Source organism: Stegastes partitus, unplaced genomic scaffold (assembly GCF_000690725.1).
Source record: "Stegastes partitus isolate 25-593 unplaced genomic scaffold, Stegastes_partitus-1.0.2 Scaffold1722, whole genome shotgun sequence".
NCBI lineage: Eukaryota > Metazoa > Chordata > Actinopteri > Pomacentridae > Stegastes > Stegastes partitus.
In genome coordinates, this window is record NW_007579453.1 from 175,123 (window position 1) to 198,519 (window position 23,397).

A 23,397-nucleotide genomic window follows, 5' to 3' on the forward strand; every position below is an offset into this window, starting at 1 on the left:
ACACACAACCACAAGTGGAAACTGTGTGACATTTGTCCGAAAACCAAACTCCACACCCACCTGCAATTAGTCACATCGCTGCCTGTGTTTATGGCTGTAAACAACAGACAGCAGGAGGAACACTATGAACAAAGTGGACAAAGGCACTGCTTGTTTCCTCACATAAAACAGTCATACTTTGTTTGTGGATCTCAGGATGTATCATGAGAACTGAAAGCGCAACAGAACATAAGTCTCTGACTCTGTAGCGTTCTCTGCTGAATTAACCACATTGTTTCACAGTTTTGTGCTCAAATGTTTGCTGGCACTGCAAAGCTCCTTATGGGTTCCTGTTAAAATTATGAGTCACTTTAACACCATCGCTAACAAAGTAGCTCCGTGTTTCATTATGTAATAATTTGTAATGTCACTCAAACAGAGCACCCACGCTCAAGCTCCCATTTCAGCATGAATTTACACTAAATCCATGCTAGCTTCTGAAGTCAGTGTTTCCCTAAAGGCATCAATAAAGCATCATATTAATAATATGACCTATTTAATATTCCTTTAAAATATCATAATCCCAGCATGGGCTGATTTTCTTCCACTATATTTGGGGAGTGCTCTAAATGAACGAATTTAATCCTTTTTCCATTTCACTTTTCCACTTGTGCAGTCAAGCTTCCAGGCAGCAGGACTTACATCCATCCTCACACGTACGAAGACCCCAACCAGGCCGTCAGAGACTTTGCCAAAGAGATAGATGCTTCCAATATTCGCATAGAGAGAGTCATTGGAGCTGGTGAGTGGGCAGTAAAACAGCAGTAGACTACTTTAATAACTAGAAAAAAAAAATGTAAAAAATGAAGTTGTTCAAATTCAAATTACTGAATTATTCTAGGAATCATTTGCATGTAAGGATAATTTTCCTTATTTTTGAGAAGTCAGTAAACCTGTAAAATGAAGTAATTGTGGAACTGGATGCAATTTATGGGTCAATACAAGAGTGTATAAAACTTAAAAAAAGATAAGAGAACATAGATATTCATCAATTGTACAAGCGTTTATCTTTTACCAGAAGTTTCAAAGTTGTTTTGTGCTTTGTGCTTTGTGTGTGTGTGTGTGTGTGTGTGTGTAGGAGAGTTTGGGGAGGTGTGCAGTGGGCGACTGCGTGTGCAGGGGAAGCGGGAGATCTATGTGGCCATCAAGAGTCTGAAGGCCGGATACTCAGACAAACAGAGGAGGGACTTCTTGTCTGAGGCCTCCATCATGGGCCAGTTCGACCACCCGAACATCATCAGGCTGGAGGGCGTCGTCACGAGATGTGAGTCGCAGGCGAAACCTTTTACTTCATCGAGCGTGCGTGGGTGTGTAACGAATCACACACTCCCCTTTCCTTTCTCTGTGATTGTGTGGGAGTGCGTGTAGATGTGCGTCTGTCATGTACCTGTTTGAGAAGCAGCAGAGCTGTTGGTGATGTAAATAACAGTTGACCCTGGATCAGATAAAAGCTCCATTACCATGGTAACACACTGGTGAAGCATGGCAGTGTGCATGTGATGCAGCTGTCCACCTCTCAAAAGGCCACTTGTTTACTTCACATGATTGTGTTTGGGCAATTAGAGTGAGTGTGTGTGTTCATGTAGGTGAGACAGACACAGGCCTGGTTCAACAAGATAGCTGATTCGTTATCAGTGGGCCTCGCTCTCTCTCAATCACTCACTCTATCTCTCTCCCTCCATCTATCCTGCTCTCGTCTCATATCCCTATCTGACTCTCCTCCCCCCATCTAACCTTCTCATTCGGCCGCTCTCCGATTCTCTCTTTTTCACTCGCTGTCTGTCTCAGGCAGTCAGCCTCCTCTTCTCACCCTCCAGTACTCCTCTCTCTCTCTTTGTCATCCCCGCTCAGCGTCAGAGTACGTAAACGCTAAAGCCGGCTACATTTGAACATCTTTCCACTCTGCGCTTTTGACTCACGACCACACGAATGCTGCATGCACAACTCTGGCTGACTTCTTCTTTTTTGATCCAACCCTGGAGTTTTTTAATTCACACAACTGGAAGAAACCACCAAAATGTGCTGAAAGAAAGTCTTACTGTATCTGGGTATTACTAAGTCATTAAGAATTTCAAGTGTTTTTGTGATTGTGAGCAGCAAAGCCAACAGTTAATGACACATTTTACTTAATAATCATCATTAGTATCCCTACAGGTAATTGTGGAAAGTAATGTTTTAAATCATGCAACTTGTTATTCTGGACTTTATCAACATTATTTTGTTGAATCGCTAGAAAACACAGTTGCTTTTTTGCTTATACAAGTCCGTAACTTTGTGAAATAAGGCATCAACGTTGCAGCCACAATAAGAACAGGTTCAATTCTCTAACTGCTAAGGAACGGTGCTTCAGTGTTTGCTTTCTCATCTCCTTTACATACATCGCTCCATCCGTCACAAAACAAACGGGGATAATGCTTTCCCACAATTCCTTCCAACCGCAACTTTCACAGCGACCCACCATCCATGGCAGAATGTCAACAACGTTCACTGTCGCGTGATTACGAAGCCTAGTGTGAGTGCAGTTGGATTCTCTTGGCTCCCTGGTTGGTGTTTTCCTCATCCATTCTGCCTCCCATGGTTCCTTAATCTCATGTTTTCCATCAAGCTCGAGGAAAAGCGTACAGGAAGAAAACTATGCTTTTTACTATTTGACCACGACCCAATTTTTCATCACCTCCAATCCATTTTTGGACCCGTCTTTATTTTAAACCTAAAAGCAGGTGATCACTCAGTACAAGTGCGCATTAATATTTATGCCAATTTTGCAGTGCGGCAGCGCCTGATTAACAGGTATCTTTTAGGACCTGCAATCAAATCCTGATTTTCTGCTTGTTCACACGGATAAAAGCAGAAAAATGTACCACAACAATATTGCAAGTTCAGATTTGTTAATGCAAGTATAGGTGATCACAAAATACAGGGGTGGACAGACTGTACTTTGGTTATGGAGAACTTTTTTTAAAAACAAAAATTACCTGTTAACAGTGGTGTTTTCATTCTAGCCGAGTTCATGTGGACCTATCTGCTCTCCTGCCTGCTGTTCATACTCCTCGGCGCTGCTGCTCTGTCCTTCTGACACCTTGTTATGCAGATGTTTGTGAGACATCTGCAATCAAGCAAAAGGAAGAGGGAGAGACTCAGTACAAAGAAACAGAATTGTAAACATGCGGGCAGACAAATAAACCTCTGCTTCTGCCCTCATCTCACTCCCCACTCCTTCTCCCTTTGCCAGACACACAAAGATCGTCAGTCCATCACACACCGGTGCTCAGTGGCACTTAGGCAAACAACAAAAGAGCAAATGCATATGCACAGGCTTTTATCATGAATATTAATAATTCATAAAGTTAATTGGGTGTGTTTTTTAGCCTCATGAATATTCAGCAGCATGCATATTACGAATGAGACCCCACTGCATTTCTTATTCATTTCCTCCTATTCTGTCACTCTCTCGCTCTCTGTTTCCCTCTCAGACATGAAAGAGACGTATAACACGTAGACATGTAATTATGCCACTTTCTTTTCAGGAACTCTCACTATTCTGTTTTAAAATACCAGAATAAATTTAAAAATGACTGCCTAATTTTGGAAATTTTTGGGGACAATGGCGCAATTGACAGAGGAAACTAAAGAGGAAGCTAAACACTGACTTGACAAGCAATTGGTTTTAACATAAGAAAGTATTCTTTACTCCGCTGTGTTTTAAAAATATGCTTATGCATGTTGTTTTTTTTTTGTTGAGTGTACTTAATGAGTGCTTGTCTCCTTCTACAAGCGTTTCTTCCTGTCTCCCTTCTCACCTGTCTTCACGGCACATTGAGGAGCTGATAGAGCCCCTCAGAAACAAATCTCACTAGCGGAGCAGTAATTTCACAGGTCACAGCTCGGGGTGTGTATGTGCGAGCAAGAGGGGTGAGAGTTGAGATGGGTCAATAATTCCTTCAGGCCCTTTTTTCTCCGGCACCAGCTGGTCCCTTCACGGCGCCCTCGGTCTAATCAGACAGGCTGACCCTAACTGCTCTGGACTCAGGTGTGCAGGATTGGTTTGTGTAGGTGTAAGTAGCTGCAGACGCTGGAGCTGTGGCAGTAATATCGGTTTAAGTAGGACTAGGAGTAATTGCTGCTCTGCTGTGGTAGGTGTAGGTGAAGCGTCTGGAGCAGCTGTGGTGGCAAAAAGTAGCGTCGCAGCTGTAACTATCTTAATAGTAGGGAAGAAAAAGAAACACTAAAGTGATGGAGAAGAAAAAGAAATATGATTAAAGGTGGAAGAAGTACTCCGATCCTTAGTCTAAGTTAAAGCACCAATACAGCAATGTAAAACTACTTCATTACAAGAAAAAACATCCTACCAAAGTTAAAGTAACTACTGGCAGCAAAATGTAAATTGCTGAAGTCCTTCTGACTGATATATTTTCATATATGACATCATTTGATTATAACTGTGAAACATCGATGTGTCAGCAGCTTGTTAGTGTTGTAGCTGCTGGAGGCTTGAACTATTTCATACACAGTTTTATATACAAGTACACCAGATGAATCTGAGGACGTTGAGATGATTAATGAAAGTGGAAAGAATAAAACACAAAGAACAAATAAACCCAAAACAGATTTGTGTATCAAATCTGTTTCCAGTTTCTAGACTCTTTTGCTAATCTTTGATTCTTGGTGGCATAATGGATCATTTCAATATTTATTGAAATGAAACCATGTGAGAAGTTTAGAGGGGAAAAAAATTACTATTTGGTGGAGCTGTTAGCAACTCATAGACGTCTGATATGTGACCCGACTGCACGCTGCTGCTTTTTGTAAGAAAACATTTGGAAACCATTTGGGTTAACGTTGAACAATGAGTTGTTATTAAACTTTAACAATACAAAGTTAAAAAAAAAAGTAACTTAATAAAATAAAGTAGTTGAGAGAAAAGTACGATAATGTGTGAAATGTAGTGGAGTGGAAGTGTAAAGGAGCATAAAGTACAAGTACCTCCATATTGTACTTAAGTAGAATACTTGAGTAGATGTAATTAGTTACTTCCCAACACCAGCGATTACTCATCTTCTTGCCAGTGGTGGGATAAAAAGAATAATACCTAACTCTACAGATCTCTTAAATAATAGTTAATGCTTATTGTACTACACAATACTGTCTGATAAACATCAGGAAATGCACTGTAATAGAACCACTAATTATTTTCATTATTCACCACTTTGCAGCTTATTTTCTCCAATAAATTATTGTTTAGTCTGTAAAATGTCAAAAAAAAAAACAAACAGAGAATAGCGTCTATCAAAGTTTCCCAGAGCTCACGATGATGTCCTCAAATGTTTTGCTTTGTCTTACTAATGGCCTAAAATGGAGAGATAATTGATTTACTATAAGACAAAGAGAAGCATCCTCACAGTTTAGAAGCTGAAAATAGAAAAAGGCTTTTTTTTCTCTTTTGCTTAAGAAATTACTCTACTGATTAATCAAATGGCAAAATAATTGCAGCTTAATTTTCTGCTGTTCAACTAATTACATAATGGATTACTCATTTTAACAGTACAGGAAGCCGTTATGTTAGTCAGGGTTTTCCATGCACAGAGGGATTTTTGAGAGGTTCTAGCCAGCACCAAAGGAAAATCGCCAGCACTGAAATGATAGGGATCAAGAGGGTTGCACTTTCTCAAGGATAATAGGCATTTTTGTTTATTAACAGGCCAGAAGTAACATGAAAATGCACAGACTTTTGTCAAATGAGGTAACACAGACTCATTGCCTTTACTGTATGGGGACAAGTCATGCTTGTTGTCTTTAGCATAGGCTTTATTAACTGCCATCTAGTGTACCATATTTCTTTCCATTCCAATTCTGCGGTTCGTCTTTGTAAGCAATGTTTCATCTCCCTTCTGGCTCATGTTAAATATTTCATTGTTTCACACATTGTCTTCTCGTTCTTTCTTGACTAACATCGATATATATATATATACACCTTTTTGACTCGTCAACCCAAAGGTCTATTCTGAGCCAGGAAAACGCCCAAAGTGTTCTTGTTGATGTTGAAGAAGTGGACTTTGTTGCAGGAATTATCAATATGTGCTATCAGTGTAGTCTTACAAGTCAGCGAGATAGTCGAGGTACAGGAGAAGCTGCAGTAAACGGGGTGTTCACTTCGTACAGGATGGAACTTGTGCAAAATGTGTTGCACCCAGTGAATCGTCTGAAAAAGGGAACAGAAGTTACCGAGCGAGCTGCAGAAGTGGTCGGTGTGGTGATTATTGTTGTAATAGTGACGGCTGCAGAGGCAATAATAAAACATTTTTGCTCTGCTGTATTTTGTATTGGGTTTATGCATGAGTGCCTATCTCGGCATGTTTTTCATTCATTTCTGCGTCTGCACATGCATGTGTGTGTGTGTGTGTGTGTGTGTGTGTGTTTGTTCTCTGCTTAAAACCTCATAAGCCTTCAGCCGCTGCCATGTGCCACTCTAATAACCTACTCCGCTGTCTGTCACCTGATTGTTGCTATTGTCATGCTAATTAGAGCACCACATGCGGAAAAAGAGGGAGGAAAAAAAAAAGATCTTTCTTTTCTCTCCGTGTCTCTCTACACATCAGAAAAAGTGCAGCAATCTGCCCCCAGCCTTACCCGCCCCTCCCTCCCTCCCTCCCCTCCCTCCCCACCTCCATCTCCTTATCTTCCCTTTATCTCCCCCATCCCTCATTTTATCCATCCGTCCTTTATGTGTTTTACAATCGCTGCAACAATCGGCTCATTTGGAAAACCCTCAATTACCGAACTCCATCTCATCTGACACACACACACACATTTTTTTAAATATTTTTTTTAAAGCTGCTGCTCTACAAAGGTGCAGTTAAAACCCGGCAAAACCTCGTTTCTCCACCCGTCTTCTGTTTGAAGAAAACTAGTGATTAGTTTTAACTGTGTGTCTTTGTGCGCCGAACAATGAGTGTTTCAATATTTCCTGTCAGAGTGTTTGAAAGTATTCATGTTTTGAATATGCATGCAGATCCCAAGATTGGACTGCACAGACAAATGAGGAAGGACACTGGGAAAGGGAGGGGAGGAAAAAAAGTAAGAATAGGTGACGGGATGTAGGGGAGAAGGGGGCACGGGTGGATGAGATAGGATACAAGAGCGAGGAAATGAGAGAAGATGGGGGGCTTGAGAATAAATGACGGCGACGGAGAGTGGCGGTGGGGAGATGCGCGAAGAGATTCGAGGAAGGGGGAAAAAAAAAAAAAGGGGGGTTGGAAGAAGAGAGGAGAGATGGCGAGGAGACAAACGTGAGGAAATGAGAGGAGATGAGAAAAGCGAAGAGGGAGGAGGAGAGGTGAAGAGAGGAGAGGAGATAAGGTTATTGAGTTTCTGTCCGTCTGTTTCTCCGCACCCCCGCAACCTCACATAGCGCTTCCCAGAACAGAGATCTGTCCTGTGTTAAAAGCATTGTATCATTTAGTTCAGACCCTTAACATTAATCAATACAGCAGTTATTTCATTTTCTCGTTTGTACCTTGGGCAGCCTCATTCAATAATGCGGTAATGCGGCCCACCGGCGCGCACGCAGATAGCTACTCATAATGTAATTGTTCAGATGTATACAGAGTCTATCACTTTCGTTTACGCTCTCACCAACAGCCTCTCGTAATGTAATTTACCCCACCGACTGTATGTACGTGGTCTCTATCACTTTCATGCACACGCAGCGATTCGCAACTTCACGAGGCCTAAATGATCCGAGCGTTATTCCCCAGAAAAGCAGAGACAACACTTTCTACTCTCACCTAATAAAGTGCAGTACGAAAAAAAAAAAAAAGAAGAAGAGCAAACTCCTTTTCTGATCCATTCCATAACACACTCCACCTGGCAGAACATCAATACCCAATCTGCACACACACACACACACGCATTCATACACTGGGAGGTGCTTTTTAGCTCCGCTGTGTTATTTCTGAAGGCGATGAAAGGCAATAAATTCGAATGAATATGAATGTGATTAGTTAATTATGTGCTTTCAGGAGGAAATTGAGGAGCGCTCGTGAATGTTTGTCGGAGCTGGAGAGGCTCCGTCCTGCCAGCGTCTATGTGTGTGTGTGTGTTTGAATGGCATGTGACGAAGTTGCTACAAGGAGTGAAAGAGATTCATTGTGCCGTCGAGTGTGTGTGTGTGTGCACTGGCACCTGACAAAAAGAGATGAAATGAGCTAATATGCCGCATGTGGGCGCGTGCGGTCGCTTTTTGCTGGTAACCTCTGTTATCTTTTAGAGTTGCAGGGATAATTCTGCGTGGCAGGTGTCCAGATGATGGCTGGTGATAGCAGAGAGAGTGTGTGTGGCCTACATGCTTCTCTAAGCCAAGACCACAGCGTGAATGTGTTTCATTGTGCTTCTCTTATTCTGCTCTTCTGCTAACATGCATGCTGCTCATACACATGCCAAACATGTACAAATATATACCTTTAGCTTTCAGGGGTAGTTTTTAAAGCTCAAACACAAGTGGACAGAGGGCCACGAAGAGTCAGACCTCCATCTAGTCAGGATCAATCCAGTCGACATTTTTTATTTGCCCACAGAGATAAACTCATACACAGAAGCACACACGCGTTCTCCACCTCTGATCCCAGCCGAAATCAGGCCGTCATCATCCTCATTGTGCCGTCTCTCCTCGCTGTCCTGAAACCAGCTTTCTGTCTGTGTCTCTGCTGCTCCCCACACTCACACAGAGCGATACACCACACACAACACAGGCCCCGTGCGGAGATAAATGTGACCAGCAGTCCTCACCCCCAGCAGAAGAAAATCCAATTCTCTTTCACTTTTATCCCTGAGACTAATGTTACTGTCAAAGAAGACACCACCACCAGAGACCAGGCGACTCTGTTTGTGTGTGTGTGTGCATGTGTGTGTGTGTGTTTGCTGCGGTGAGATAGTGAATTCATTTAAGGTGATGTATTGCTGTCTTTACCTACAGTCTTACAGTAGGCCTCGGTGGTGTTGTTCCAGCCTTTCCATGACAAGCTTTTGACCCCCTCCTCCCACCGTCCTGCCTCTCTATTCCCCTCTTTCCATCCTTCCTTCCTTTCATTCCCTCCACATCCTCTTCATCTCTCAACTTCTCTGATCTAACTCTCTTTCTCCGTCCTTATCTTTAAGCCATTTTGCTTCTTTTCCTTGTAATATTTCAAGAAAGAAAAGACATATGAGCAGTTTCACCAAAAGAAGTTTCACTGAGCTCTTCTGGGATTTTGGGGGTAATTTTTTCTTAACAATAAATCTCATCTCCTCACATTTTTTTTCTCTCCAAAAAAAAAAAAAATTCTATATGAACACTCCCCATCTACACTTCTCCTGCTTCTCCCTCCTTCTATCATTCTGCCTTCATCCCTCCCCCTGTTTTTTTTTTCTTCCCCAGCATCTCTGAGGTCTGATTTGGGAAATGTGACCTATTCATCACAGCTGCCATAGACTGTGTGTTTACAAGCTGTGCACAAACACACACACACACACACGCCGTCATTTGTAACTGCACATTGCGTGTTTTTTTTTTGTGATTGGCAAAGCTCGACTGTCGAGGAGGAGGGGGAGGGGGTGGTACCGAGGGACGACCCTGTAAAACAGGGACAACTGCTGTTTTTTGGTGTGTGTGTGTGTGTGTGTGTGTGTGTGTGTGTGCACATGTGATTGCAGGTACTTTGTTAATCATTTGTAAGCCCCACCAGATGCCATGCAGGGGACCAAAGTGCGCGTGGCCTGTCAGTCAACCTCCCCTTCATCACACACGCATGCACACAAACACACACTCATGCAGGTGCATAGCGATCCAACCGCAACCCCCTTCCCTTGAGGCTGATTGGTATTCATGAGATCTCAGGAGGCCCCCTTTATACGCACACACACACATGCACACATATTCTGGTGGATTGGTCTATTCTAATTATCTCCTGGCGTTTATGGAGAGGGCTGATTAGAAGCTGTCAGTGTGACTGATGACGACATGCCATGTTATCCCCCAGAGAGAGCCGGAGAGACAGAGAGAGCGGCTGGTCACAGCTGTGGACTCGGCTTCTTCCTCCGTCCTCGTCTCTTTATAGTTTGTGTATTTCTTCCTTGTAACGCCGCCTCGCTAACAGCTGCCTTGTTATGTGCCTCCGTAGGTAAGCCAGTGATGATCATAACGGAGTTCATGGAAAACGGATCTCTGGACACTTTCCTCAAGGTGAGTCACGGCTCAGCTGGAAGGACCACAGCATTCACATTTTGTCCAAGGTCAGGGCCGCAAGGTTTTTTGTTTTTTTTTCAAAGGCCACACAGCTATAAAGAGTTTGAAATTGTAGAGTTCATTTTCCCAACTGCTGTACTCGAGGGCACATTCTTTCTTTCTTTCTATTTTTTTCCCCCCTAAATTATATAAAAGGTACTTGACTAAAATTGTCTTTCATCTTTCAAAGCTGCAGATTTTGGCCAATATAAGTTTTACTGAATCCACCAAGGACAAAGGTTTAGGCAATCACAGACTTAAATAACAATTCCAAATGGTTTTAAAGCACATTTTTCACGTGTTTTCACCACAGTGTCAATAATACAGTTACATAACCTAAGAAAAGAACTGGTGAGTCAAATTTCTTAACAGGTGAGTGAAAGTGCACAGCTGGGAGACAGTTTGCAATAAAACGGCACATTTCCACTCAACAGTACAGCGAAGCTCTTCGTGAAAAGTTGAAGAGAAAAAAATCACAATTGATTCATGACATATTTAACACGCATACGCTGAAACCTTTTGTTCAGTATATATACCAACAGAGAAGTGGATAAGAAACAGAAACATTCAGTTGGATGTGTGGTCGCCGCACATTTTCCTTACATGATTTTTGACACCGGGTCTGTGAAATGCACTTATCCCAGAACAGAGAACTGCAGCAGACTGCTGACAAATGGGCAATAAAACAAAGAAAGTACACTGCTTTGTGTGCAACATTTGCTTTGTCAGGGCAAACAGAAGTCAACAATTCATTCCGAATGTGTTGCAACACCACAAAAGTCATCTGGTTTTCAGTGTGGAGAGAGCTCATGATATAGCAATGGAGAGAAACACGTAAAGAGAATCGGCATTATCATAAAGGAACATAAGAATATAGTCAGCAGAAATATCTCTGAGGGCATTCAGTATGCCGATCAAGCATTTGGCAAGGTTTGTAGAGCAGAAAATGTAACACACCCTTAAAAAAAAAAGGCTTTTGCCAATCCCCCTATCAGTGAACTGATTGAAAAATCAAAGGAAAGCTGTGGAGCTGTAGCTTTGTAACCAAATTAACATGAATAGAGAAGGGGTTTATCATAATATTAGTCATTAATTTAAGAGTAATTCATCACATGAATACTAGTTTTGATACACACATTCCATCAATCTATTCTTTCACAAACCTTAGACAAATCAATATATACTATTCATTCTATCAAGGGAGTGTTTTTCATACATAAAAGTATATTTAATGAAAGACGACAACGATGTACAGTTAGGCTGTAATATTCGTAGATCTTTCTTTTCTCTCTGTGTCTCTCAAATGTAGCAAAGACGCAGGATTGATTTAGCTGAGGAGCTCTGAATTAGGTTTTGCCTCCACCCAGATGAATAGCGCGTTGCAGCCCTGGTGCGCCTCGCATTCAGCGTCCCCCTGATTCATATTCAGAGTTGTTTGTCAGCCAGTAAAATCACTGCAGTGCTCCAGAGCCATTAAGGCTGTGATGATAGGCCCATTGCTAAATAGACACCAATCCCATCAGCAGCACTGACGCAAAATGAAGTGACAGATAAAAAATGGCCGAATGTCCTGAAACGCGTATACCAGCACACAAAAAACACACGCGTGCAGACACATGCGCGTTTTCCCGCTACAATATGTATTGTAATGAGAGCCGTAAAGACTGTCCGCAGTGACTCCATATAATTATGGAATCAGTTTTATGGTTTTTACAGCTCATCCGTGCATCTGGCATCCATGTGTCTTTAATTATGCTGACCATTTATTAAGCAGATCTCCCTCTGAAATAACAAAGTCGCTCTTCTCCCTCTCCATCTCTTACATCCATCTATTCCCATCCCACTCTTACTTCCCCGTCTTTTCCAGTGCTGTATGTAAAGTTTCTTATTTTTACTACAAAGAAAAGTAATGTGGCGAAATTTGCCCAAAATTCCTCCTTTTCCGCCTCTCTCATCCTTCATCTCCTCATCTAACCTCCCTGCCTTGCATTTCTCTTCCCTCTCTCTCTGTCCCTGCCCTGCCCACCCTTCCTCCTCCTTCCTGGCAGTGCAATGTGGTGGGCAGATTGATAGAGGAAGTCAGTAGGTTTGTTAGACAGTCCAATCAATCAGCATCTCACAAAACCACCGGCTAATTAACTTACTCCACAGCTGCCGAGGGACAGGGAGAGGGAGAGGAAGAAAAAAAGAAACGATAGAGGAAAAGGGGGGGCACAGATGCAGAAAGATGAAGGAAGATAGATAGATGGGGACTGAATCAAAGTATTACAGAGTTCTCCCTCTCTGAGACAGAGACCGGGGGAAGACAGAGATGGATGGAGAGAACAAAGAGGAAGAGGAAGGAGAGATGATATAAAGGAGAGAGGGTGACTGATAACATGAATGGCTTTTTAACGGGGACCGTTGGCCCAGGGCAGAAATAATTGGCAGAGGAAGGTGAGTTGGACCGTCATCGATCAACAGGCTCCACTCTCTGCCAAAGACAGCTCAAATCTGAAATCCAGTGAGCTCCGCATGGGCACACGGTCAGTATTATAGTGGAAAGTTTTGTCTGCTCTGTCAGATCCAATCCTCTGCAAGTAGGATTTTTTTTGGTGATCCTCCATTGATCCCCGGAAGGAGAAATTCATCTTTTGCTTGCCACCCTTCACAGAGAGGTCAAAGCACAGGGTTAGCGGGAGCTGAAAGAGATTCTGAGTCTTGCTCCGGGACACTTGAGAAATGGGACTGCTGCCATCACGAATGCTTGAATCCTGGCCTAAACCTTCACTTCCAGCTGAAGCAGTTAAAAGGACACAAACCTAATCACTGCGCCTCTGTGTTTCTCCTTGTCTCTCGCTCCAGAAACACGACGGCCAGTTCACGGTGATCCAGCTGGTCGGCATGCTGCGCGGCATCGCCTCGGGCATGAAGTACCTGTCAGACATGAGCTACGTTCACCGAGACCTGGCGGCTCGAAACATCCTGGTCAACAGCAACCTGGTGTGTAAAGTGTCTGACTTTGGCCTGAGCCGAGTTCTGGAGGACGACCCAGAAGCTGCCTACACTACAAGGGTGAGACACACTCTCTGCCGTGAATAAATGTCTTCAATTACAGTTCATCCAATCACTGACCTCTATGTTGCTGTAAATGAACTAAAACAGGCTGGTGGAAAACTTACTTAAACCAGACACGCATCAATAAATTTTAAACAAAGAGACCAACTCCAAAGAGGGTCCAAAAGCAGCCAGAGCCAGTTAAAGAAATGCATCTGCAGATAATTAGACCCGATCCAAAACACAACTGATCTAAGCAGACACGAACAAAGCGAGCGCTCCCACACAGGCAGCGGATGTGCTACCAATGAGCAGGCAATGAAACAACAGCAGTACATGCATCAGCAGTATATCCATCTCAACAGTTTTACTTCTCGGGCTAATTCATCAGTGAGTCTAAGATATCAAACTGAAGCTATAGGACATAATAACTTCAAAATAAAATGCCTTTTTAAAAAGAAGGTTGGCTCACAGTTCTAATCAAGTATTTGTTGTTGCCAAATTGGTTTGACTGAAGGTTTGTATTAGACAGTTAATGTTGTACGATGGTGCTGACTCCGAGGATTTTTTGGCTCTTTGCGTGAGCACATAAAATAATAAATACACTGTGCAAGGCTGCACAATACATCATTTCAGCACTGACACTGAGATGTGTGCAAGCTCAATAGTCATTTTGCTTGAAATACGGTGTAATGCAAATTAAGCAAAATACATCATAGCACAACTTTTTTGTGCTGCTTGACACAAAAAGAAAACTTCCAGGGTTCTCATTTTCCAAAACTAATACAAGAGAAGACTGATAGAAGATAATATACTCCTATTTAAGGGAACTTGGAAACAGGGAGTTTTTCCTTTAAAAAAAAAAACTTTATTTACAAGACACACAGTTTGCTGACATGCAGGCTCCACATGAATGAGGAACGGGAGAGAAACACTGAAAAGGGGCAGGTTTGGTTGCAAAACAAATGCAACATCAGTTGTATTTAAACAGTTTGGCGACAGAAAGGCTGCTGTTGAGAGAAAAGAAGTACTTTGGCAGTATCTTGCAATTACATGAGGCACTTATATCAGTGACACAAAGCTCTGTGTGATGAGTGCAAAACCAGATCTGAACGGCATCAACATAAGCACATAAGAGGAGTTTCAAATGATTCGCACTTAAAAAAATAAGTCCTTTTGTTCTATTTCGTAAAGACAGTTGAAAACATTAAAAAAAACTCAATAATAGGGCCGCTGCTATAGCTCACCGGGTTGAGCTGGCGTCCCATGTGCAGGGCTACAGTCCCGATGTGGAGGTCATGGGTTTGAATCCCGCTCATGGCCCTTTCCTGTCTCTCTCTCACTGCACTGTCAAATAAAGGCACAAAGGCCAAAAAAATAACTTAAAAAAAAAAACAAAAAAAAAACCTCAATATTAGTGACTAAACTCCTGAGTTAAGGTTGTTTATCATTACACTGAAGTGTCACCACCAGGACTGAGCTGCTCAAGTGATGTCTGCGGGAATTATGTTGTCCTACTTGCAAACAGAGTGTACTGCACCTTCTCATTTTCAGTAGCCTCAGTTTTGGAGTGCTGAATTTCACTTCTTCCAAGGACACATGCTCAAACTTGGCAAAAACAGATTTTTTTTTTTTTTTGGAATAATGACTGGACAAATGTATAACACTTTAATACTGGGCTGCAGAGTTTTGCAAGCAGCTTTGGACCAGGGCTCTACTCACAGCTGCTGAATATATGCTGTTAGCAAAATTAAATTCATGCACAGCATGACTGCATACGCCCAAATTTCCCCTCTCAATATTTTAGCCTATATATAGTCAAATCAGAGAAGTCTTTGTTCACGTTAACATCCTCTCAGAGCGCTCAGAGAGAATGAAGAAACTCAAACGTCAGTGAGTTAAACCACTGTGGAGTAACTCATCTAAAATGTCCACGAGGAGATGGCATTATTCATATTCATAGGAAGTGTTGGGGATGTTATTTTTAATATGGCATTAGCATTGCCCTGGGAGGAGTGTATCAGCCGCTGACTGCTCTATTGCAATCACACACAAACTCCCACTGATGTCAGGAGACCTAGATGGAGAGCTGCAGGCATTGAGGGGAGGGGAAAGGGGGGGTAGGAGAGGCCGAGGCGGAGATGGGGAAGAGACAGAGAGAGAGAGAGAGAGAGAGAGAGAGAGAGAGAGAGAGAGGAGTGGATATCAAATAAGACGAAGATCCAGGGAGGCTGGGGGAGAGTAGAGAGAGAGAGAGATAGAGGGAGGGAGAGAATGAAGGAAGGCAGGAGAAGGATCCAGCGAGAGCAGTTAAGAGGAAAAAAAAAAAGGAGATGGGGTAGGGGTGGACAGGGGGTGGTGGAAACAAAAGTACAGTGCCGAGTGACTTGGCAGCTTTGTCTTTTATTTGACTTTGACCAAGCAGAGATGGGGAATGCTAGGTGGTGCAGAGGCAGCTGCCGCATGTTAAAAAGCTGAAGCGAGCCTATAGAGGTACGCTGTGTGTTGGAGTGAAAGGGAGAGGGCGGGGGTTTCTTACTGCCTATTGTGTCTATACAGCCGGCTGTATGGAATCCTTTTGATCTGTGCATCAACAACAAAGGCAGGAGCAGAATGGAAAAAAAAGGAAAAGGAAAACTGATGGCAGAAGAAAGACAAGTGCAAGAACAAACACTGGAGCAACCTTGTGTTGTGAGCCTACTAGAGAGGAGTCCTTTGCTAAGTTGGTGTATAACCTCAACTGCTCTCTTCCTAAACACGGTGCTGCACCAGGCTTCTCTGCAGCCACCATCTTAACACTCCTTCTACTCTCCTGCATTATGATTTATTACGACACTTAGCCAGAAGCCAACTAATTAAAACAGCCTTTAGGTATTTACACCACTACAGACAGCGAAAAGCAGCGAGTTGGATGTGGATAAATGTGTTAATTGTTTTGTGTTTTTTAGGGAGGAAAAATCCCCATCAGATGGACGGCTCCAGAGGCCATAGCCTACAGGAAGTTCACTTCAGCCAGTGATGTGTGGAGTTACGGTATCGTCATGTGGGAGGTGATTTCATACGGAGAGAGACCCTACTGGGAGATGTCCAACCAGGATGTGAGTCACAAACACATACATCACGTCTCAGTTGCAGTGTTACTCACCGCACTGCACTTAAACAATGCCTGCAACGATAAAGATGTACTTTTTCCTCAATCTCAATTTGTATTTCCTTGCCTGGTATTAATCATAGAACATGATATCTCTCTCCCTGCAGGTGATCAAAGCAATAGACGAGGGCTACCGTCTCCCTGCTCCCATGGATTGTCCTGTGGTGTTGCACCAGCTCATGTTGGATTGCTGGGAGAAAGGGCGCAGCGACAGGCCAAAGTTTGGACAGATTGTCACAATCCTGGACAAACTCATCAGGAACCCGGCCAGTCTCAGAGAGCTGGCCAACAGCTCAGCATGGTCAGTGGGAGAAAGCTACGGATTTAAACTGTGACTCTTACTGATACTTACATGTAGCTGTGAAATATTTGGATGTCTTTTTGTGGTGCTAGATACATTGAAGACATGGTATATCTACTTTGTTGGTATTTAAAATGTAAATTTTTCTCAGATTTATGAAGAGATATTGGATTGTGTGTCGGTATATCCAGTGCCTCACGTTTAGTTTAGACTCCTTGAATGCCCAGTTGTACTGAACACATCAACAGAATATCAGTTACCTTTCACACTTGAGGCATTTAGCCGATGCTCAGAATCAGGCCAGCATAGAGATGTTTCAGTCCCTTTCACCGACAGACAAAAAACTAATCCCAGCACAACTGAAAAGCCAATAGAAGTTCAAAAGAACTACTAACAAGGGCCTTCACACAGAAGACTCAATGAGCAACGTGACCTGAAAGGATAGTCTCACACCCAGCGTATAACTGAAGTATAAACACGACTGTGCTGCACTATGTATAAATGCATATTGTATGTAAATGGAGATAGAAAGAGACCAAAGTATTTTGAAAGTTTGAGCATGCAAATGAATAAACACATAGATCATTTGTAACAATTTAAAACAAAAGCAAGCAAAAAAACAAGTCAAAGGGTTCCACAAGTAAAACCATGTGCACTTGTGCTGAGGGGGGGGGCAGCAGATGATAAACCATTAATCATACTTACCCACTAATGGCTAGGTTTAAAGTTTATATTTTCTTTTCACGGTGGATTTGAGGCTGTCATGCTGTGGTTGTTGCAGAATTCTAACTATTCTTCCCTAATGCAAATTCAGCACCACGAAGGAGCAATAGCTCAAGAGCGCTGCCACTTTTTTTTCTAATTTATGAACGTCCACACAACAGTTTTACTTTTAGATCTGTGCCAAGGACAAACAATTGACTTCAGTACTATTAAAAAGCAGTTATTCAGTCACTTCATGGACCAACTCTTCATTTTGTTGTGGGTGTGCTTTGTATCCCAGCAGGGAGGACCCGTCCACTCCAGAGTTCAGCGTGAGCACAGTGGATGAGTGGTTGGAGGCCATCAAGATGGGCCAGTATAAGGAGAACTTTTCCAGTGCTGGATATGTCAGCTTGGACTCTATCCTTTACATCAGTGTCAGGTACGGATGTGCGATGTCCCCCCCCCCTGTTAAATTTAACACCCAAAAGGTCAAGCTTGTCAGCAAGAGACGTACTACACTCCTCTTCAGTGCTAATAGCAATTAGAGAAGACAAGAATCCTCAACATGAAACCTCAGCAGCTGCTTGACATTTTAAGTATAGTCTAGAATAATTTATCTAAAAATAGCATTATAATATTTGTGTTTCTTTTCCTGTTTTCCATGTAGTGAATTAGCTAAGATGGGGGTGTCCCTGGCCGGCCACCAGAAGAAGATTTTGTCCAGTGTGCAGAGCCTGCAGACCCAGGGGACGCACGTCCAAGTATAACAGTTTCCACATAAACACACAGTGAAACAGAGTCAAACTGGATGCTCCTGTGAAGAGTTTCCACGCTGACATGGAGCTGTAATGGATACTCTGTGCTTGGGCCTCCATTGATTATGAGACACACTGAGATGGAGACAACATGGACGCTTGACTCCTTCACCTTCTCGCAGTTTCCCCCCCCATTCTTCTTCCCATGCTCGATGGGCACTACTGGCTTTAGCACTCAGAGTCCCAGCAACACGATCACCATTATGGAGCAACAGAAAGACACATTTCCAACAACAAGGCCACACTTAGAGCATCCCAGACCGTTTCACATCATATCAGTTCAACAAAACGAGAAAAAAAAAAGACTTTTAACAAAAGAAATGACAAAAAAAAAACAAATTAGAATATAATTATCATCACTGTCTGTGAGGTGTACAGTTGGTTTTTACTGTCATTTTGTTTGTTTTGACTTTTCACCTTGAAGAGTTTAAAAAGGGTCAGAAGATATGTATGTGTAGATATGTGTAGATATATGTTTATACGGGCTGTGTGTCCCACAACCGTAGAGATGGACCTAACGTTTGTATTGGTGGCGAGGTTTATATTGCTCAAACCTAACAGGAGTTATTACCCAGTACATAAATGGCCCCTTCCATTGCTCTCTGTGTACAGAAAGTCAATGACTGAGCCGAGATTCTGAATGACATGAATGTGTGGGGAGAGGGGATCAGAAAAACTGGACCTTTAAAGATAGAGAGGGATGTAGATTTTGCTAGCTTATTTAGGATGGAAGTATGATTTGTTTAAATAGTGTATTTGATCTGGACAAGGGCTTCCTTAGCGACTGCTCTCAGAAATACTTCCATAGCAACTAGACCCAGTGCACCAGTCTGCTTGCACTTAAATTGTAACTGACTGCAAAGAAACTGCTTCAGGTGCAGTTAACACAGAGTAAATTTTACTCTGCCACTTCTTTTTTTTCCCCCAGACAACATTGTCTGTTACAGATGATACAGTATGATGTTGTCAAGATTATCTCAGCCCAAAAGTTTGCCTTCCCATGTTTCAGGTGTGTGAAGAAAGTTATAGTGTTTTGTGTAGAGCAAAAGTGACACAAAGGTCATGATAGAGTTGACACTGTTAAAAACGTGTTTTTCCAGTGTTGTGCCATGTACAGTAACCTTGAGAGATGTTCATCTAGCCAACATACCACCATTCCGACTGTATGCTTTTCTTTCATCAGTTCCCATGGCTGGATGGTTACACAAGGCCAGTCACAATAATTACAGTGTTTTGTGTTTTCCAAATAGTCTGCTCGATGAAAAGGAGCATTGGAATGGAGCCTTTTTCAGCAAGATGAAATATACGCAGTGTTGATTTTCAGCTGTGCCACCGCAAGAGGGGAAACTTGACTTGATTTGTCTGCCTGGTACTGTCTCACTTTCTTGTTATCAGTCATGCCAACCTATTTCGAGCATCACGTGTTTCAAACCAGTAAATTTACAAAACAATGTTTACAGCAAGAAGCAAATAAATGTGTTTGTTGGTTTTTTTCCTTAACAGAAGGAAACTGCTGCTTATCACATTCAATGCACAGTTCGATATGAAGGGACCCTCATTGTGTACACTGTATTAATGGCACTGAACCTGCTTTTAGTGTATTCCCAAACCCAGTTTTAATATATGTGGTACTCTATAGGACCAACAGTGGCATAAAGTACAGTATATATGATTGTATCATAGTGTAAAATATGTACAGCGTTGATTTCCAATGTTAGAATGTTTGTAATGATAACAATGATGATGACTATGATGTACTTTTATTGTGAAAAAGAGATTTCTGAAGTACTAGTTCAGGGTCGGGTCATACAGGAGAAAAGTGAAGGGAGGTGATTCGTTGGTCTGAACAAAGGAATGTAGCATGGTGCAAAGTTTCAGCTTTGATGGACAGGTGACAGTGACTGCAGTTTCTACTATAGCGTTAGAATGAGTAGAATGGACTTTCGTTATCGATACACTGGCTTCATGTGCATATCCACCTTAAACAGTAATGACAAGCACTTTTTAACCCTGTCTCTGCTTACAACACAGTTTTTAAAAAGTTTGGGAGAGGGAGGGAGGGAGGGAGGAGGAATAAAATAAGGGAACTCAAACTTCTGATATCACAAACTGAACACTGGCTAAAGCTTAGCTTAACAAAGGAGACCTAGGCTCAGCAGATCGGCATTTCTCCGCATGCTGAAGTGGTGTGCATGGAGTGACAGTAAGAGCATTTAAAGAGTTTAAAGGGCGGTGTTATTTTGTTCACCTTCCCGAAACCAAAACACAAGCGCAAAAGTGTAAGGAATGGATTACACAGCATCTTTAACTGCTATTTTAAGCTGCAACTGTTAGCATGTCTGCTAGCTTTGCAAGTAAGTGTTACTTCCAAGGTCGAGCATATCATCTACTAACTAGCTTAGAGTAGGTACTTTGGCTACAGTTCGTGTCAAAACCAGCACATGAAAACAAATAAATATGAAACAAGTCGCAAGTCTTGAAACATCCGAAAGGCAGTCTAAAGACAACTTTTTTAGCTAATTAATTAGGCTAATGTTAGCTTAAACAATTAGCAACTACAGCTGACAAAATCTGCCTGTTATATCTGTAACTTAAGCCAGTATTTTGCTAGCTTGAAATAAGAAGTCTACCTCTGTGAGACATCTGGGACCCATTGTTATGAAAATACATTTTTTAGAGATAAATCTGCCACCATTCTTGCCAATGGCACAGCATGTGCCATGTGAGAATAGAAATCTTGACAGGCATAGCAACAGTTACCAATGGGCGGGGCTTAATCTACCAATTGGGGCGGAGCCAAAGATGCTAGAACAATTAAAACTTTAACCACAATAATGCCTTTTACTTGTGTTTTTTTGTCCTTTTGTTTTAGAATCGGTAAAATAACAGTTAATATGTTTCAATGCAGAACATTTACAATAACATAATCTGTAGATTAATTGCTCTTGCAAGCCAGGTTTGCTGTTTTGCCACATAAGCCACAGATAAGAACACAAATTAGGAGAGTCTGAAACTGTTCATTCTACTCTTGCTAACTCTATGATTTCACTCTAGCGGACTACCCATGACCGCTGGCCTTTTTGATGCCTTATTTACCGAGCTATTGTTCTTTTCTGTTGCCCTATAGAGGCGATATTAAGAGTAAAGTGTATATACAGGTAGTATTTATCTGTGTTCTTAAGGTGACCTCACATCAACACCCTGATTCTGTCACATCCCAGACGCCCCCCTCCAACAGTACCGCCACTTTGATTCCTTTAAGCAAAAGAAAGGGATTTTGTTTTAAAAATATAACTTTAAATCGTACATCCAATGACCTGTAGAAGTTGATGGAGAACATGACAGTATCGTTGGTATTTATTTGCAAATTAGGGATGTGATTGGCTCACAGTTGGATCATTTTGGTTGCATAATTCGACGTGCAAAACTCTTCTTAAATTTTAAGGTTACAACAGCATTGCATACTGCCTGAATAATAACGGTGAATTGTGACAATGTCCTCCCTTTTGCTATTCATCACTTCCACTCTAGAAAGTTATGTCATACATCCACTTTAGGTTTCAATTTTAAAATCCCAGGTTTCTGTCACTTTTTCACCCTGTCAAGGTTAGCTATGTGGGCTGGTTTGCTTGATCTCAAATGCAGTGTTTGTTTCCATTTCCCACCAGGTCCGTATTGTAAATGTTCACAGGAGATTCTCATTTGAGACTTTCAGCTCTGTCTCTCTTTGTCCTCCTCTCTCTCTCTCTCTTTCTTTAGCCACCGTACAATGCTTATTTGTCCCCATGCCAGTTTCCTCTGCGTTGCTTGTTGTAAAGGGTGTAGGCAATTCTAATGTCTTTCATGTTGCTGTAATAAATATGCTAATATTTCTAATTTCTCACCTGAAGCCTGCAGTGTCTTTTTTTTTTCCCTTTCACACATTCTCTGCATTTCTCTTTCTGTCTCCGGTTTGTCAGAAATTTCTATTCAAAACACAATTCAACATGGCACAATTACAGTGGAACTATGACTGCATAAAATTCAAAGTGTGCTAACATGAAAGTGTTATGAAGTCCTCCCTTAATTACTTTTTTGCCGTGTAACAAAGCCTGAAGGTAGAAAATTTTGTTGGCGAGCATCTGACCAGCATGAATTCACGGCTGGGAAATTTAGGGGGCTAGACTCATTTGTACTCGGCTCTCTCTAATGGCGATAGCAGTGGTGAAATTCCCATCATAACATTCTTGAATGGCAAAATATAGCGGTCCGGCAACCACATCTTCATTATCAGTGTGTGTGTGTATGTGTGTGTGTGTGTGTGTGTGTGTTCCTTACTGAGAGATAATTCTGTCTCGGGGGAGGGGGAAGGTCAGCGACTCCTGGCCTTGGTTAACCCCTTAATGCACTGGCCCAGTTGCTGTCACTCTATGTTACCGCCATTACACCTCATTTAGCCCATCATATTAGGCTCCATATTCCCCTATCGCTCGCTCCCTCCGTCTCTCTCTTTCACCCACACACACACACACACACACGAGCCTCGACATACAAAAAAATTCAGGGCCTGTTCTCCATTTCCTCAGTATCTATCTCCTCCCAGTGCCCTGCTCTTAATCTTTTCTGCTGGCCTTGTGCATCCCCATTTTCCCCCCCCCTCCTCCCCATCCCTATCCATCCCGGGCAGACAGACAGAAAGGTTGTGGCTCGTTCTCTGACCTCGACTGCGCCATTATCTCCCTCTCCTCGCTTTTTCCTTTTCTCATAGCTTTTTTAATTTCCCCCACCTCCGTCCATCCATCCGACTGTCCGCCCATCCATCCAAAACTTTTCTCCCCTCTTTGAGGTTCACTGCCTCTCGTCTCACTGTCTCACTGCTATCACCACTGGGTTTCCTTTTAGCATCAAAGGCCAATCCATAACTTTGGGCTTTTGTCTCCAGGTGTCTCAACAGGCAGAATGTCATCGCACATATTTACTCTGGATAACAGAGGCTACCAGGAGCCAAAGGCTTAGGCGATTGATTCATCATGCAGCTGCTATTGGCATCATGTGAAAAGGTCAGATGTCCCTATGGAGAACACTTTAAAAGGCCATTGGTGACTGATGAGCC

At 42.4% G+C, this 23,397-nt stretch overlaps 1 protein-coding gene across 2 annotated transcripts in view; it reads left to right on the forward strand.

Annotated features, from left to right (window-relative positions):
* LOC103372263 (ephrin type-A receptor 3-like) overlaps positions 1-22,188 on the forward strand; it is a 95,812-nt gene extending 73,624 nt beyond the window's left edge. The window contains exons 12-19 of one of the 2 annotated variants that reach the window (XM_008301859.1): positions 656-781; positions 1,118-1,303; positions 10,194-10,255; positions 13,142-13,351; positions 16,282-16,431; positions 16,592-16,785; positions 17,789-17,929; positions 18,158-22,188. In XM_008301859.1, the coding sequence (XP_008300081.1) occupies positions 656-781; positions 1,118-1,303; positions 10,194-10,255; positions 13,142-13,351; positions 16,282-16,431; positions 16,592-16,785; positions 17,789-17,929; positions 18,158-18,257 (1,169 nt within the window). In that variant the 3' untranslated portion in view covers positions 18,258-22,188. The remainder of the gene's footprint in view (positions 1-655; positions 782-1,117; positions 1,304-10,193; positions 10,256-13,141; positions 13,352-16,281; positions 16,432-16,591; positions 16,786-17,788; positions 17,930-18,157) is intronic. The other variant, XM_008301860.1, reaches the window with a different exon arrangement.
* Positions 22,189-23,397: the final 1,209 nt, after the last annotated feature.